At 36.6% G+C, this 19,226-nt stretch overlaps 1 protein-coding gene across 29 annotated transcripts in view; it reads right to left on the bottom strand.

Moving 5' to 3' along the window:
* TRIM37 (tripartite motif containing 37) overlaps window positions 1-19,226 on the bottom strand; it is a 144,135-nt gene that overhangs the window by 99,142 nt on the left and 25,767 nt on the right. For all 29 annotated transcript variants that reach the window (XR_011493744.1, XR_011493747.1, XR_011493746.1 and 26 more), the window contains 4 exons: window positions 14,831-14,955; window positions 8,006-8,056; window positions 7,519-7,600; window positions 678-754 (listed from right to left, as the gene is read on the bottom strand). Coding sequence is in view for 19 of the 29 variants with exons in the window: in XM_044745155.2 (XP_044601090.1) it covers window positions 678-754; window positions 7,519-7,600; window positions 8,006-8,056; window positions 14,831-14,955 (335 nt within the window). In the remaining 10 variants the exon portion in view is untranslated. The remainder of the gene's footprint in view (window positions 1-677; window positions 755-7,518; window positions 7,601-8,005; window positions 8,057-14,830; window positions 14,956-19,226) is intronic.

Genomic DNA, 19,226 nt, shown 5'->3' with positions numbered 1-19,226 from the left:
ATAGCACCAGATGTGAGAATCCAGTTGCCTTTTTTAAGGCATATAGTAAGAGAGTTCCAAAAACACAAAATGAAAGGTTTCTCACCAAATATTACTTATAGAAAAAGTTATTTTTCAAGAAAACGCTACTTATATTAATATGTAATACCTCTACTATTACTTTAAAGTGAATTAATAAATTTAAAATATTTTTCTGTTTTCATTTCTAATTCAGAAAATATCAAGAGATATAACCCACATAAAGAAAAACTCCTTGGGGGGCGAGACCCGTGGCATAGTGGTTAAGTTTGCCATGCTCCGCTTTGGTGGCCTGGGTTTGGTTCCCAGGCGTGGACCGACACCACTCATCAGCAGCCATGCTGTGGTGGCAATCCACGTACAAAATAGAGGAAGACTGGCACAGATGTCAGCACAGGGTGAATCTTCCTCAAGCAAAAAGAGGAAAATTGGGAACAGATGTTAGCTCATGGTGAATCTTCCTCAGCAAAAAAATAAATTTTAAGAGTATAAAGAGTTCTTAGGCCATACAGATGAGACCTGCCAGCCTATGCCATCATACTCTGCCAGGGATTCCATACTAGTACACTTCTTAGTAATTAACAAAAGTAGTTAATAAAAAATGCCAAAACGAATATGTGTCAACACACACTAGTTTGTTATTTAATTGCATATCTTACTTGGAAGTTTCAGGCAGGCCAGCCGAGAGTTCCAGAAACACTGATAAGTAGTAACCACGAACAACTCCATTCCCATCCTTAAAAAAGAAAAATATGTTATTCAAATACAAACTCCAGATCAATTTAAATGTAAAAATTTAAGCCACAATGAATTAAAAAAAAAAACAAAAAAAATGCAGATTAATACCTGATATTTGGATTGGAAAGTACTTCTAAGCCTAAAAACAGTAAGAGAAATAATAAAAAGACCAAGAGATTTGAGTCTATAACAACTTAAAACTTTTGTACACACAAAAAAAGCCAGGAAAATGTTAAGGCACACAAGTGAAGGAAGACATGAACAACTGTGAAAAGAGTTAAAAGTTTTAACATAACAGAACTCTTGAAAGTCAGTCTTCAAGAAAAATGAAAACCCCAAAAGAAAACACCAAAAAAATACTCACTTTCACTAGGAATGAGACAAAAAAATAATATTTAAGACCAAAAAAGAGTAAAATAGAAAAAGGTAACACGATGTTAAAAGTAAGTAAATACAATTTCTATGTTTTACATGTTAGGATTCCATATGAGATTCTGTCTGGAGATTGAGAAGTTGTCTAAATTTCTATTACAGAGATTTTTACAAAGAGAATTATTCTCTTCTGTATTTCTCCAGTATTTTGTTCATGTCTACTTTTTTAAAGGATTACATTTGTTCTAACTGTATATATAAGCATCTGTTCCCCAAACCAGACTGTGAGGGCGGAGGGCAGAGATCCTATTATTCATCTCCAGCGTCTATTGGGATATGACTATAGAGGGGTACAAGAACATTTCTAGGCTACTTTGCTCCAAAAGATCCTAAGACAGCTTTCAGGATTTGACATGGTAATCATTCAATAAATACTAATGAATAAATGAATCATCAGTTAAGTGAAAAAAGTCAGATACAAAAGATCACATATTGTACGATTCCATTATATGAAATTCTAGAAAAGCAAAACTATGGGGACAAAAGCAAATCAGTGGTTGCACAGGGGCCTAGAAAGGAGAAAGAAGGGACTAGCTGAAAAAGGGAATTAGAAAACTTTTGGGGTTAATACAAATCATGACTGCGGTAATAATTAAACAACTGCATATGCTTGTCAAAACTTGCCAAAATTAGTGAATTTTATTGAAAATAATATCACAAATTACATTGATTTTAGAAATCAATCAACACCCTTGTTACAATAGCTGGGTTTTTTTCTTCTTTTGAATTATGTTCCTAGAACAATTTCCCTGGAATGAAACTAATTAATTAATAAATAAAAGGAAATGAACATTTTCCACTCTGGATCTTCATCAGATAACAATAGTAGAAACCTTTTTTGGATTTAATTATCACAATTTTAAAGGAACAAAATCTGTTACTCTTATTTATATGCCAGCCAAACCTCTAACAAAATATCGGCTTTTCAGATTTTTCAACAGGCAGAGGTTTCTGGAAAGATTGCAGCAATGGTAGCATAGTTTTTGCAACTTCCCAAATCCAAACATAAAACGAAACAAAAAATAACTGGACAGCAAAACCTATAAGCTCAGAAACAACAAAATTAGATGACAGGTTGCCTCTACAATCCCCAAAATACAAGCAAGTAACAACATAGCAATTACAACCACAAAGACCTGCATGATATCAATATCTGTGAGGTAGAAAAAAAGGGGATGCAATGGGGCATCTAATGGACCAGAAAACAGGAAAATCACAAAATGACCAAGAGTTAGTCACCGAAAAGTATTGTGAGCTAAATACTACAGCTAAAACTGGAAAGAGTTGCTCAATGTAATACCAACTGAGTACAAAGAGGCCTAATACAAAAACATCTGAGAACTAAATGCAGTCTAGTCACTCTAAACTCTTAAAAATGAATTATATAGGGCCTTTCAGGACAGGTCCAAGGACTGCAAAGAAACTGCTAAGAGTAAAGCAAAAGATAAACAGTACAGAAAAAATAAGAGATGAAGGGCAGAGAATGCCCAGTTAAAGGTAGAGGAGAGGGCCAGCGCCAGAAATCTATCAAAAAGTATGGCATATTTTTGATTGCCATATCACACTGGAGACCCACATGCAAAAGAATGAAGCTGGAGCCCTACATCATATATAAAAATTGACTCAAAATGGATCAAAGATCTAAACCTAAGTCCTAAAACCATAAAACTCTTAGAAGAAAACAGGGGGAAAGCTTCAGGATATTGCATTTGGCAAACATTTCCTTGATATCAATCCAAAAGCAAAAACAGACAAATTGGACTATATCAAAATTTAAAACTTCTGTGCATCAAAGGACACAATCAACAAAGTAAAAAGGGAGAAACAGAATGGGAGAAAATATGTGTAAATCATGTATCTAATAAGGGGTTAATATCCAGAACATATAAAGAACTCCTACAACTCAACAAACAACCCAATTGAAAAATGGGAAAATGACTTGAATGCCCATTTCTTTAAATGGGATACACAAATAGCCAAAAAAGCATATGAAAAGATGCTGAAAATCACTAATCACTAGGGAAGTGCAATTCAAAACTGCAATGAATATTACCTAACACTCATAAGGATGGCTACAATCAAAGAAACAGAAAACAAGTATTGGCAAAGATATGGAGAAATTGGAACCCTTGTGCACTGTTGATGGGAATGTAAAACTGCTGCAGCCAATGTGAAAAACACTATGGAGGTTCCTCAAAAAATTAAAAACAGGGGCCAGCCCCATGGCCTAGTGGTTATTTTCAGCATGCTCTGCTTAGGCGGCCCGGGTGTGGTTCCCAGGCATGGACCTACACCATTTGTTGGCTGTGACCATGGCTACACCATGCTGTGGCGGTGACCCACATACAAAATAGAAGAAGAGTGGCACAGATGTTAACTCAGGGTGAATCTTCCTCAAGCAAAAGAGAGGAAGACTGGCAACAGCTGTTAGCTCAGAGCAAATCTTCATCAGAAAAAAATAAATAAATAAAAATAGAATTACCATATGATCCAGCACTACCAGTTCTGGGTATATATCCAAAGGAATCCAAAGCAGGATTTCAAAGAGATATGTGCACACCCATGTTCACAGCAGCACTATTCACTATAGCCAAGAGGTAGAAGCAAACCAAGTGTCCACTGACAGATGGATGAATAAACAAGATGTGGTGTATACATACAATGGAATATTAGTCAGGCTTAAAAAGGAAGGAAATTCTGACACATGCTACAAGGTGGATGAACTTTGAGGACATTATGCTAAATGAAAGAAGCCAGTCACAAAAACACAAATACCACATGATTCTATACACATGAGGTATCTAGAGTAGTCAAATTGACAGAAACAGAAAGTAGAATGGTGGTTGCCAGGGGCTGAGACGAGGGAGAAATGAGGAGTTACTGTTTAACGGGCAGAGAGCTTCAGTTTTGCAAATTAAAAAAGTTTTGGAGATTGGTTGCAGAACAATGTGAATATACTTAACACTACTAAATGTACACTCAGAAATGGTTAAGATGCTAAATTTTATGTTATGTGTTATATATCAAAATGAAGAAGGAGAATAAAGAGCTAGATAACATCCCTACAAACAACAAAAGCACTCTAGAAGAACATACTCAAAGAACAGATTAAAATCGTAACCTATTTCAAAACAACCTAAAAGACAGTTAAGAAAATGACAACTGGGGCCGGCTCTGTGGCCGAGTGGTTAAGTTCGCGCGCTATGCTGCGGCAGCCCAGGGTTCGGATCCTGGGCGCGGACATGGCACGGCTCGTCAGGCCACGCTGAGGTGGCATCCCAAGTCCCACAACTAGAAGGACCTGCAACTAAGATATACAACTATGCACCAGGGGTGGTTTGGGAAATAAAGCAAAAAAAAAAAAAAAAAAAAGATTGGCAACAGTTGTTAGCCCAGGTGCCAATCCTTAAAAAAAAAAAAAAAAAAAGAGGAAGATTGGCAACAGTTATTAGCCTAGGTGCCAATCTTTAAAAAAAAAAAAAAAAGAAAATGACAACCTTCAGAAAGACAAAAGAAAAAGTGACATGAAAGAATAACACAAATCACATAAGGAAAACTCAGAAATCAGGCGTTGACACTAAAGAAAGAATCAGAAATAAAAGAAAAAGTTATTTAAGAAATAAAAACTGAACTAAAAGGAACACAATAGCAAGCACAATAGTTTATATCATAAAGAAAATAAGTGAACAAAGGAAAATTTTTAAAATAAAAAAGGAAAGTTAAAAAGATGAGAGAGAAAGTGATAGATACTGAAAACAAAGGAGATTCAAAATGCAGATAATACAAGTCCTCAGAAAGAAAACCAAAGAAAGAACAAAACAAATATTTAATGCTATAATTTAGGAAATGTCTTCTTGAAGAAGGAAAAAAGATCTAAAACTACATATTGAAAGAGCCCAGCATACAACTGAGAATAGTGACCCAGAAAAACCAAGACATATAAGTAGTAAATTCTTGGACTTAAAAAGATGATGATTATTTGAGTATCTAGACAATGTCAGCAAATTTTAAGGATTAGTTTATAATCAGACTTTACCTAAAGAAAATGGAATTGAACATTTAAGACACTTCATGAAAGAAAACATGAGCCAAGGATTTTATATCCAACAACACTGCCTTTAGAGTATAAAGGACACAGCTGTTTTAAACATACAAAAACTCAGGGAATATTGCTCCCATTAGCCTTTCCAGTAGAATCTACTAGAGGACAAGCTTTGGACATTTGAACTGCTGTCTAGATATGACAGAGGAGGGCAATGTGGAGAGTATATGCAAAAAATTTTTAAATAGGTCTCAGTAATCAAATTGATAGTAGAATTAGATTTCTTATTCTGAGATTTTTGTGTTTGTGAGGTGAAATAAAGCAAATGAGTGATTGTGAGATAGTCAATAATTTCCTATGACTTAAGGAGTAGGATTCGTGGAGTGGAAGGAGATACAAGTATAATATAAAGAGATTAAAGTTAAAAATAATCTATAGTCCTGAATTTGAACTGTAAATGTATTAACTCATGAGCTGTTTTATCTTTAAATATATATATAAAAACGTGTCAAAAAATCCCTGATATTCTACAATTATATAGTAATTTTAAAGTGTTCATAAATATTTTCTCTCTATTGAGATCCCTGGAGTTTATCCACTTCAATTTTATCTATACTCTTACCAAGTTTTTCTCAAACTATTGTCTTTGGCCTAAAAACAAACAAACAAAAATCTATAAAACGTGTAACAACAAGAATGAACTCTAATGTAAACTAGGACTTTGGGTGATAATGTGTCAATATAAGTTCATCAATTGCAACAAATGTACCTTTCTGGTGCAGGGTATGTTGATAGTGGGGACGGCTGTGCATGTCTGGGTTCAGGGGATGAATGGAACTCCCTGTACTTTCCACTCAATTTTGCTATTAACCTAAAACTGCTCTAAAAACTAAAGTTTCTCTTAAATAAATCCTTAAATAACTAAATACAGATTACCCCCCACAAACCGAACACCCACATATCTTTACTACTCATTTCCTAGCTCTTTTCAATAAGGAGGCTAGAAACAGTGACTAACCTGGTAGAAATGAGCATCCCCAGCACCCAGTTAGGTTTTTTAAAAAAAATTAAATTTTTTTTTTGAGGAAGATTAGCCCTGAGCTACATCTGCCAACAATCTTCCTCTTTTTGCTGAGGAAGAGTGGCCTTGAGCTACATCTGTGCCCATCTTCCTCTGCTTTATATGTGGGACGCCTGCCACAGCATGGCTTCACAAGCAGTGCGTAGATCCACACCCGGGAGCTGAACCGACGAACCCCAGGCCGTCAAAGCGGAACATGCAAACTTAACCAGTGCGCCACTGAGCCGGCCCCCCAGTTAGGTTTTCAAATACAATTTCCCCACTAAAAGGCATCAGGTCTCTTTCGATAAAATAGCCAATTCCAGGTACAGAGTAGGAAATGTACAAGATAAGCCCAGAATATCTTGCCATAGAAGAGAACAAGAAAGCTAACTACTTTGGTTATTACTAGGGACTATTAGGGTCAGAGCAAAATGACACAGAAGCCAACTTGAAGAGATTAAATACGTACAAATCCTTGAGTTCATAACGATATTTTTAAAAACCTAATTAATCACTTTCAAATAATAATAAGGAAAAGTGGTAAATAACAGAAAAGAATCCTGCTTCTTCTACATAAACTGTAATACTGGGTAACCAAATAATAGATAAAGGGAAACACCTTTCTATAAAAGAATTCTAACCAACAAATGAAAACAAAACAATAAAATGAGAATGTCACTATTCTGCAACTCCCAATGAATTAACAGATGTAGGCAATGAGCATCAATAGCTGCCAATATCACAAAAGAAGATGCAACAAGACATGATATGACAAAAGAACACACTATTGCTTATATTCTTGCCATAGGAATTGACTACATCTCATTATGCCACTGGATTCAGCTGCCAATTTGCAGAAAATACATAGATCAAAGGAACATGCTAAAATGCACCATGAGTATGCAATCAGTATACATGTATTTTTGACGGCTTTCTGTATCTGTATTTTATTTTTACTTAAAAAATGATTTTTAAAATAAGAATTTTAAACATTTCTTGTAAGATAAATATGTTCCTACATATGATAAATAAGATTCAGTAAAATGTCAGGGTTCATACTGTTCATATTTAACTTGTTTCTTTCATAGATTTAGTAACATATCTTATAAAGAAACATACAGTTGTCATTAATTCCTTACTTCACTAAAAAAGTGAACTAGTGTACTACAGAACCTTTAAAGAAAGATATTGGTTTCAAAATTTACTAAAAATATGCAAAACTTACTGGGTAAACTTTTAACCTCCAACAAAGTCCTGAAACTTGAAGAGGTGGGCTGTAAACAGGATCTGCTCTCTGACGCAATGTGCTACAGTAAAAGAAAACAAACCAAATCCTAAGATCAAAACTGTTGTGAAATAGCAACAGGCAAAATCAAAACCAACTACTTTATTTATGTTACTTATTTGAAGTCCTGGACGATCTCTGTCATTCCATTCACCCCACCCTAGCAAAGGCTAAGTGGACTCTCTTCTTTAAAAACATGGTTCCTTTTCCCCAGACTAGAGAAGCAATCTGTCCGGAAGATAAAACACAATCCAGATGAATGACCTCTATGCTTCCAGTGGGAAACTTCTTTCTTCTAAGACTACACACCGACTGACACAGATCATTAGGTCTGTATCCTACCCAGGAATGATACCTTCCCAGCTCTTACTTGTATATATATATATATATATATGTACACAAAAAAACAGAGTTGTCAAAAACTTACCTGAAATTCTCTAAAACAAAAGTAGCTGAATCATAAGATGGTACTAATTCACTAAAAAGAAGCAAAACGCAAAAGAAATTATTTGGCTTATATAAGTTTAAAATTTCATTTAGTTAAAAAACAAAGTTAAGAACCTCAGTAATATCTTGAAAACTTTATTAAACTAAGTCCCTAAGAAGTATTTTAAAATCCTTATTAAGCATAACATTAAATCAAATAAAGTCATAAAACCACCAAAAGCAGACAAGTTCGCAATTAAATTGGAGACAACAAATACTTTAAAAAATGCCTTTTTTTAAAAAAAAAAGGCAATGTATGATTAAGCATTAAAATAAGCATAAGAGACATTTTAAAAGTACTCATGGAAATAGGAAAAGAAAGAAATTGGTGCTTAGGCTGGGAATCTGAAATATGAAACAGATATAAACAGGTTTAAAAAATCAAAAGAAACAGCAAAGCAAAAGCCACTACAATAAATCTCCAAATTTCCTTCTTCAAAACAAATTATGAGGAATATTGACAGACCATAAATATTTTGAGACTATTTACTAGTAAATAAACCTATACAATTTTATAGGCTAAGAACACATAATCACATAAGGGGCAAGTAGGATGGATGAGCACATTAACAGTTTCTTGGCAAGGCAAGACTAGCTCAGGCAACATTAGTTTCACAGTTTTCTCGAAAGACAACCAAGCTACAACCACAGGAGATAGGCAAAGGGATAGTCCATTTTGCTGCTAAATACCCTTGTATCATGTAAATAGTCTGCAGTACTGTCATTAAAACACCTCAAAAGTCAGTCAGTAAAACATTTATGATAAAGACACTATCATACATAATGTTGTAATAGTGTTATATACTTAATAAATAAAATTATAAGTTTACCAAAAAGATAAACTGCAAGCCATTTTACCACATCTTCAGATATATTTTCTAAAGTTCAATTCATGAAAATTTGCTATTACCAAAATAAGATATAAGATACATCTATAGCATTTTTACACTGTTACAGTGCCTAAAGAAATTACTGGTTTGCCAGTGACAATATAATATAGAATTAAAAACACATTATTCTTTATTTTATGGTTAAGTATGTATAGTTAAATAGCTCACATCTTTTTCACAGTAAGTAGATGTGGTTTGCTCTGCTGTTAACTATGTAGCTACTATCCAATTGTCAAGCACCCCTACCATATTCCTAGGCCGTTATTACCTTTTCTTAGAAGATTCATATTCCTCATTCCCAGACCCTTTTGCCTGGTTAATTCTCACTATTCCTTCAGATAACAGATTAGCAGTCACACACCTTTGGAGGTCTGCTCTAACTTTTCCCCATTATATGCTCTCCCAGTACTCAATATACACAAACCCCAATTAGCAGGACCAATGCAATTAGCACCTGGGAAGCCTTCCTGGAACCAGAAACCTAATCAGAGCTCCAAGGAAGTCTCCTCAGAATAGTCTTGAAATTTGGTCAAGTTACGACATGTTTTTGACGGTAATTTCATGCACCTTCCAATCACACAAGTGTTGGTCAATTCTCCCACCAAATTTATAACATCCTTCATAATGTCTAAAGACTTTAACCAATCCCCAGATGCCTGCTGATCTTCATATTGTTTCTTCCACTATGTCCTTAACATCCTTTTTGATATATTTCCTTTGTTGTTGTTACCGTTGTTTTTGCTGTAAGGCCAGACTATCACTGTCATATTTTGACCAGCCATTAAGGGTCAAAAGGGTTCACCAAAACACAAAATAAATGCCAGAAGATGACACGTTTAACTCAGAATAATAAGGCAGAACGCTTATGGGCTGAAGAGTATAGGTCACTGATGCTCACTAACCAAGAGGGTACAATATGTTCTGTCCTAGCTCTCACATGCTGAGAGAAAATGATCACATTCAGAGCATTAAAAATGTCTGCCAATTCTGGGGTACTGTGATATACTCCTACAAATGTAGATTTTTCAGGGAAAATTCTTCAGACACAAATAACATTATAACAAATTAGTGCTATGGGGCAGCATTAAGCAGGATGCATATACTTCCTCTGTTACTAGTCATCACATTTTATTTTATTACTGCTTCAATCATCTGTCTTTCTCACTAAATCATAATTTGAGGAAACAAGAACTCTCTATTGTGCTCACTACTTGCACCTGGCACATGCCTGGAACATAGGTGGCATTCAGATACTCATTGAATGGATAAATATTTACAAACATTTGCTGGAAAATCCTTGTAATTTAGTTGAAATATCTCCTCAAAAATTTTTTTGCATTCTCTACATATATATATACAAAGCCATAGCAACTGCTAAGCCAGCTAATTCCACCACTCTTAACTATTAACATCTCCACCTTATGCTTACTTGTTCAAAGGTTATCCACAATCGTACTGATGTTACCAATCTGTGCCTGCAAATAAGGCACAGCTTTATATTCCCATAGTTTTTTTTGTCTCTATACCTCCTCTACTATGGTCTTTATGACTAGAAGAATCTCATGATGGTGTCAGTAAATCTTCACAGAATATGGAGAAGCTAGCCTCAAACCACCTCTAGCCCAGTAACCTGAAAAATACTGATCCGTAAATCTTCAGACCAGAGACCTCATTATCACTTAATGAACAAAGGAAAGAAAAAGATGACCACAGTATCCATTTTTTCCTTGAGAAAATATATTGGTCAGCTATATAAAAACTGGTTTTCCTTCCCCACTTGACTATTTCTGACAGACTGACAGCTGAACTATTCTATCTTTTAAGTCCTCCTTGAGGACATTAATACAGCCTTATTTCCTACAATGCCCCAACAATCGCCCTTGAAATCTGGTTGAAATGATTTCCTTGCTGTCCCCTAAATATAGCTGCTCTTATAACATTCTTTTTCTCATGCACAAATATCCTATTCCCATCTGCCTAACAAAATCCTAATTATCTTTCATGGTGCTCCACAATTCCTTTCTAGGTTATAAAGCCTTCCTGACCACACCAGTCTCTACCCTGACCTCTTTTCAGAATTTCTGACCCAAGACAATATATAATTGAGTAACAAATATTAGACTTTAACATGTAATTCTCTACTATTTAATGTGGAATATACACCCAGGAAGATTGTTAGTTCCTCTTCCATGTCTCCTATGCAGCACCTACAACAGTGCTGAATATACAGATGGTCTTTAATAAATAACACTGCACTTCTTTAATAACCTTTTATTCTTCATTGTAGTTCCATCACAATCATCAACTGATGGAACTTAAGGCAATCCAGTCGCATGATCTCAAAGCTTAAAAACATTCACTACTGCTTTACCCATCTAAACCTTGATCTGTAACTTAACGTCAACAAATGCTGGCTTTTCTTATTTGGTCCTCTTTTCTTCACTGATCAATGCATCAACAGAGAACACCTGCTTCTTGTAGAGTGCAACTCATACAGAGTTTCTAATAAAAATTACAGTTAAATTATAAGCCAAAATTTCCAGTAAGACAGTGAGCATTACTGGAGAGAGAGCGTCCTAAAGTGACCTTTACCCATGGAAGTGCCTTTATTATCAGACTTTTAAAATTTTTTATTTTTTGGTGCTTTCCTCTTTATCAATGTGCCTGCTACCTCCCCTGCTCCCAATTTCAGTCCCTTCCATCTACACACAAAGTAGAAGGTAGTGAAAGGAAGGGATTGTTGGGGTTCTGAGCCCCTTGGGTAGTTAAAAAGGGAAGAGAAACCAAAACAATCATTGGATGTGACAGAGACTGACACTCAAGAAATCTAAAGCAGGGGCCAGCCCCATGGCATAGTGGTTAAGTTTGGTGCAGTCTGCTTTGGCAGCCTAGGTTAAGATGCCGAGCATGGACCTACACCACTTGTCAGCCATGCAGTGGAGGCAACCCACATATAAAGTGGAGGAAGAATGGCACAGATCTTAGCTCAGGGCTAATCTTCCTCAAGCCAAAAACAAGAGAGGAAGATTGGTAACAGATGTTAGCTCAGGGGTAATCTACCTCAGTGGGGGGTTGGGGGGGGAAGAAATCTAAAGCAGAGTTGCCTACCTGATGAGCTGCTTCAAGGGGTATCAGGATAGTTTACCTCCATCAATGGTTCCCAAATTTTAGTGCAGAATTACTCAAGGTGCTCAAGATTCATTTTCAGGAGACCACCTCCAAAAACTGTCAGGGAATAGGCCTTGGAATTTGCATTTTGGACAAACATTCCAACGGCCTCCGATAATAGGTGATCCATGTGCCAGATTCTGAAGTGAAAACCACTCATCTTTATATATAATATTTACATCAAAACTTATGTTTCATTCCACTGGTAATGGAATGGTTCAGAAAAAGTATCCTCAAAAGTGAAACAGCTGACCACACTATCAAAGAGGCGGCCTTAGGACACTGGTGAACACCCTTAGTTCATCCAAATCTATTTAATGAAAGTAAATACCCAGTTCTTTAATAATATTCAGTGCTTGAATAAAATATGAATATTGTATCTGGTTTGTTAATCCAGAAAGAAACAAAAACTTATTACTCAGTGAGAACTATCTGAGTTCTGGTTGTCGGAAAAATTTGCTCTTCTGTTTATAGGACTGTGGATGGTCATGATCCTCAGCAATGCATCTGTGATGAAGAACAAGAGCTTACACCAGTGATTCTAAATCAGGGGCAATTTTTCCCCCAGGGAATTTCTGGCAACGTTGGGAACCATTTTTGTCACAATTGTAAGGAGAGAGGTACTACTGGGATACTGCTAAACATCCTATAATAAACAGGAAAGCTCTCTCCACCCGAAAAGGAATTATCTAGCTCAAAATGTCAACAATACTAAGGTTGAAAAATTCTGGCTTACACCATACAATCTAGTACAATCAATGCCCTGTGGGAATCAGCGGGCATCACATATTAGAGAAAAAAGAAACGGCAGCTAAACAAACATTTTTACAACCAAAGATGTTTCCTAAATGTACTGTAGCCCTCAACATGCTAGAAACACTGGACAGTATTCCATAAGCCATCTCTAAAGTATAAGATTGACTAAAGTCTGTCATACTATTTATCTGAAGCAACAGTTTAACCTCTCATTTTAGGAATAAGCTAAGGAGATTTTAAAAGAACACACTACAAATGCCTAGCTGTACCCAATTTTATGGACTGAATCGTATCCCCCAAAATTCGTATGTCGAAGCCTGAAACCACAGTATGACTGTATTTGGAGACAGGACGTTTAAGGAGATAACTAAGGTTAAATGAGGCCATAAAAGTAAGACCCTAACCTAATACAGTTCATGTCCTTAGAAGAGGAAAAGATATTCGAGACTGATCTCTGTGCACGCAGAGAAAAGGGTATGTGAGGACACAGAGAGAAGGCACTATCTGCAAGCCAGGAAGAGAGGTCTCACCAGAAATCCAATTTTCTAGCACCTTGACCTTAACCTTCTTGCCTCCAGAACTGTCAAAGAACAAACTTCCGTTGCACAAGCCACCCAGTCTATGGAATTTTCTTATGGCAGTACAAACAGACTAACCCACCCAGAAAGACCTGGGGTATGGGCCAGCATTGGTAATTTTCAACCCCAAGTGAGTCTAACATATCACCAGTGTTCAGAACCACTCCTCTAATACCACAGTGTAATCCTAAACATGCTAGAAAGAACACGCTGCTCAGAAGAATTCTAAGATTCCCCAAGATAAACACTAAAAAGATGCATAGAATACAATCAACTGTTTCCTCCCACTATCTTTTAGAACCTAGAGATAACATCATGTCACCTTCAAAATCTCTTGGCATTTCATCCATTTTCTGAGCTTTGTTTTTGGCAACATACATGTAAATAATGAGTTATAGTCACTGTGTAGAGATGTAAACTCAAAAGGTAAATAGAATGAACACACTACAACGTGGACAGACCTTGAGGGCACTATGCTAAATGAAATAAGTCAGACAGAGAAAGACAAATCAGTATGATCTCACTTATGTGTGGAATCTAAAAAAAGGAGTCAAAAGGTATAAACTTCCAGTAATAAAATAAATAAGTCACGGGGACATAATGAACAGCATGGTGACTACAGTTAATAATACTGTATTGCAGGGCCTGGCCCCGTGGCCGAGTGGTTAAGTTCGCGCGCTCCGCTGCAGGCGGCCCAGTGTTTCGTTGGTTCGAATCCTGGGCGCGGACATGGCACTGCTCATCAGACCACGCTGAGGCAGCGTCCCACATGCCACAACTGGAAGAACTCACAACGAAGAATACACAACTATGTACCGGGGGGCTTTGGGGAGAAAAAGGAAAAAACAAAATCTTAAAAAAAAAAAAAAAAAAAATAATACTGTATTGCAGATTTCAAAGTTGCTGAGAGAGTAGATCTTAAAAGTTCTCATCACAAGAAAGAAATTTTCATAACTATGTATGGTGACAGATGTTAACCAGACATCTTGTGGTAATCATTTCGCAATATATACTAATACTGAGTCATTATGTTGTACACCTGAAAACTAATATGTTATACGGCAATTACATCTCAATTAAAAAGAAAGAATGAACAGACACTGAAACAACTGAATGGGATCAATTATTTCTTCTTACAGTACAGAAGATGAAGCTCCAGGAAGAAACCAATTCCTAGTTCACCATCATCTTCTCTTTACAGTCAAAAGCATAAGTCCACCAGAATTTTTTTTAACCAGGTTTACACACATAAACTAAAGTTCACCAGACTGCATCATTGTAAGATGGAGTTAAGAAAAATAAAATTCTTTTAAAAGAAGTATACGCATTTGCACATAAACTTCAAATGAAAATCAAGTTAAAAAACGGTCATACCTGGTAAAGTCTGGTGGAACAGGAGTAGTAACAAAGGATGCCATAGGCTTTCGATGAACTTGCTGAAACATCATGAGGATTTCTGAGCTCTTAGATATCAACTCACTCTTACTACAAGACCGCAACTGTGTGAGGAAAAAATTTATCTGAATAAACAAAATTATTATTCATTGGCACCTCAAAATTCTTAATAAGGAAGGAAAATAGACATTATTCTGGTTATATACTGGAAAAATGAGATACAAATAGAATGACTTTTTTTTTTTTTAAGATTTTATTTTTCCTTTTTCTCCTCAAAGCCCCCCAGTTCATAGTTGTATATTTTAGCTGTGGGTCCTTCCAGTTGTGGCATGTGGGATGCCGCCTCAACATGGCCTGATGAGTAATGCCATGTCCGCGCCCAGGATCCGAACCAGTGAAACCCCGGGCTGCTGAATCGGAGCACAGGAAGATAACTACTCAGCCTCGGGGTCAGACCCCTAGTCATGAATCACTTAATGACGGGAATAAGTCCTGAAAAATGTGTCGTTAGATGATTTTGTTGATGTGTGAATATTAAGATGATATAGCCTACAATCTGTCTAGGCTTTATAGTACTAATCTTACAGGATCACATTCATATATGCAGTCCATCATTGACCAAAACATCTTTATGCAGCACATAACCATAATCAAATTTTGCTATTCATACTTAGGTCTTTAACCCACCTGGAACTGAGTCTCGTGTATGGTGTAAGATGAAGATCGAATTTTATTTTATTTTATTTTTAAAGATAGGCACCTGAGGGGGCCGGCCCTGTGGCCGAGTGGTTAAGTTCACACACTCTGCTTTGGCAGCCCGGGGTTTTGCCAGTCCGGATCCTGGGCACAGACACGGCACTGCTTGTCAGGCCATGCTGAGGCGGCATCCCACATGCCACAACTAGAATAATCCACAATTGAAAATATACAACTATGTACTGGGGGCCTTGGGAAGAAAAAGGAAAAATAAAATCTTAAAAAAAGAAAAAAAGAAAACCTTATGATCATCTCAAAACACGCAGGAAAAGAATTAGACAAAATCCAACACTCATTCCTAATGAAAACGCTCATCGAATAGAAATAAAAGAAAATTCCTAAACCTGATAAAGGACATCTGCAACGAACCCACAACTAACATCATACTTAAATCTACATTACACTGGAAGTTCTGACCAGGAAAACCCGACAAGAAAAAGAAATAAAAGGCAGCAAATCAGAAAGAAAACTGTTTTTATTCAGAGATGACAAGACTATCTATAGGCAATCCAAGGTATTTACAAAATAGTTACTGGAACTAATAAATGAATTTAGCAAAATTGCAGGATATAAGATCAATATACAAAAATCAATTATACAGCCACAAGAAATCAGAAATTAGAGGCCAGCCCTGTGGCCGAGTGGTTAAGTTCGCGTGCTCTACTTCGGCAGCCCAGGGTTTCACTGGTTCGGATCCTGGGCGCAGATACGGCACTGCTCATCAGGCCATGCTGAGACAGCATCCCACACGCCACAACTAGAAGGACCCACAACTGAAATATGCAACTATGTACTGGGAGAATTTGGGGAGAAAAAGCAGAAAAAAAAGATTGGCAACAGTTGTTAGCTCAGGTGCCAATCTTTAAAAAAAATTAATTAAAAAATAAAAAAAGAACAAAAAAATCAGAAATTAAAATTTTAAAAAACCATTTATATCCCACAACTAGGAGGATCTGCAACTAAGATATACAACTGTGTACGGGGGGTTTGGGGAGATAAAGCAGAAAAAAAAAAAAAAGATTGGCAACAGTTGTTAAAAAAAACCATTTATAACATCAAAAATTCTGAAAAACTAAATAAATCTGAGAAAAGATGGGAAAAACTTCTACCCTGAAAACTAGAAAACATTGTTGAGAAAACGTATAGAAGATCTAAACAAATGGAATTTTCTTCGTGAAAGGAAGATTCAGGATTATTAAGATGTCATATCTTCCCAAATTAGTCTATAGATCCAATGCAATTCCAATCAAAACCCCAGAACCTTTTTTGGTAGAAATTAACAAGATGATTCTAAAATTCGTAAGAAAATGCAAAGAATCTGCAATAGCCAAAACAACTCTGTAAAAAAGGGCAAAGTTGGAGAGCTAACCCTTTTATTATAAAGCTACGATACTCAAAATGGTGTAGCACAGTCATGCGTTGCTTAACAACGGGGATATATTCTGAGAAACGGGTCATTAGGCGATTTCCTCATTTGGCAAACATTACAGAGTGTCCTTACACAAACCTAGATGGTGTAGCCTATTGCTCCTAGGCTACAAATCTGTACAGCAAGTTACTGCACTGAATGCTGCAGGCAACTGTAACACAATGGTATTTGTGTATGTAAGCATATCTAAACATAGAAAAGGAACAGTAAAAATACCACACAAAAGATAAAAAATGGTTTGCCTATTTGGGCACTTATCATGAATAGAGCTTGCAGGACTGGAAGTTGTTCCGGGTGAGTGTGTCTGTGAATGGTGAGTGAATGTGAAGGCCCAGGACATTACACTACTTTACACTCCATAAACACTGTACACTCAGACTAAATTAAATTTATAAAAAATATTTTTTATAAAAAATTACAGGGGCCAGCCCCGTGGTGTAGTGGTTAAGTTTGCACACTCTGCTTTGGTGGCCCAGGGTTCACTGGTTCAGATCCTGGGTGTGGACCTATACACTGGTCATCAAGCCACACTGTGGCAGCATCTCACATAGAACTAGAGGATTTACAACTATGACATATAACTACAAACTGGGGCTTCAGGGAGGAAAAAAAAGAAGAGGAAGATAGGCAACAGATGTTAGCTTAGAGCCAATCTTCCTCACCAAAAAGTTATAAAAATATGAAAAATGATAAAAAATATTTTAACAGAAAACTATGAAATTATAAAAATATTTTTCTTTCCTCAATAATAAATCTTAGCTTACTGTAACATTTTTACTTCATAAACTTAAAAAAATTTTTTTAATTTTTTGGCTTTTTTGCAATAAACACAACTTAAAACACAAACACATTGTACAACTATACAAAAATATCCTTTCTTTATATCCTTTTCTATAAGCTTTTTCCTACATAAAAAAGTTTTTACCTTCTAAACTTTTTTGTTAAAAATTAACACAAACACATACATCAGCCTAGGCCTACAAAGGGTTGGGATCATCAATATCACTGTCATGCACCTTGAACTCTTGTCCCACTGGAAGGTCTTCAGGGGCAATAATACACATGGAACAGTCATCTCCTATGATAACAGTACCTTCTTCTGGAATATCTCCTGAAGGACCTGCCTGAGCCTCTTTCTGAGGAGGTGTTACTATTTTCAGAAATATGCCCATGGTGGTTTGCTTCTTTTTTTCATCACAGATCTGCATGTAAGCAGATAATGCACCATGAATATTCCTCACTATTAATGAAAACCTTTTGCTGTTGGGGTGCATGTTTTCAAACTTTTTAAGGAGCCTAACGATGTCTGCAAAAGGTTCTGCCAAACTCTTCACTGTGAATTTTCTCGGCAGTTCTTTTTTTTTCCCCTGCAGTTTCCTTTTCTCTTGCCTCTTCTTCAGCTATGTGTTCCAGTTCCAACAACTCCTCATTAGCCAATTCCTCGGAAACTACCTCTAGGAGCTCCTCAACATCACCCTCATCCACACTGAGGTTCAAGTTGTTTGCCATCTCAGTTACAGCCTTGTTGATTTCTGTAACCTCCTCGTCCTTGGCAAGTCCTTTGTGAAGTCACTGACAAACCTCTTGAGTATCTTCTTCCAGATATCATTCATACACTCCTTGGTGACATCACCCCAAGGCCAAGCAAAGTTCTTGATGCAATCATAGATTCTGTAATCCTTCCAGAACTGCACCAGTGTCTTCTCAGTGTCTTCCTCAGTTGCAGCAATAGCCTGGGCAAAGGACCTCCTCAAGTAGTAAGCCTTAAAAGCTGCTATAAGTCCTTGATTCATTAGTTGGCCCAAAGAGGTTGAGTTCAGAGGGAGAAACACTGCTCTGACACTGGGATGAAGATCTCAATCGGAGCACTGGGAGCATTACCACCAAGAAGCAAAATCTTGAAAGATATGTTATTCACCAAACACTACTTCTCCATCTTACTGGCAGAGAAATTCAGGAGGGCATCTTGGAAGAGGAGTTGGGTCATCAAAGACTTATTATTGCTCCTGAAGTACACTGGCAGTGTGTGCTTACTGATATGCTTGAAGGCCCTGGGGTTCTCACTGTGCCAGATTACAAAGGATTTTAATTTGTAGCCTGCAACCCTGCTGACTGTTATTCTGTCCTTAAAAGCCTTGAAACCTGGCACTGACTTGGCCTCCTTATGGATGAAAGTCCTTTCGGGCATCT

The sequence above is a fragment of the Equus asinus genome, chromosome 13 (assembly GCF_041296235.1).
Source record: "Equus asinus isolate D_3611 breed Donkey chromosome 13, EquAss-T2T_v2, whole genome shotgun sequence".
In the NCBI taxonomy this organism is placed as follows: domain Eukaryota; kingdom Metazoa; phylum Chordata; class Mammalia; order Perissodactyla; family Equidae; genus Equus; species Equus asinus.
The sequence above is the reverse complement of the archived record's forward strand: the minus strand, read 5'-3'. Positions and strand labels throughout refer to the sequence as shown.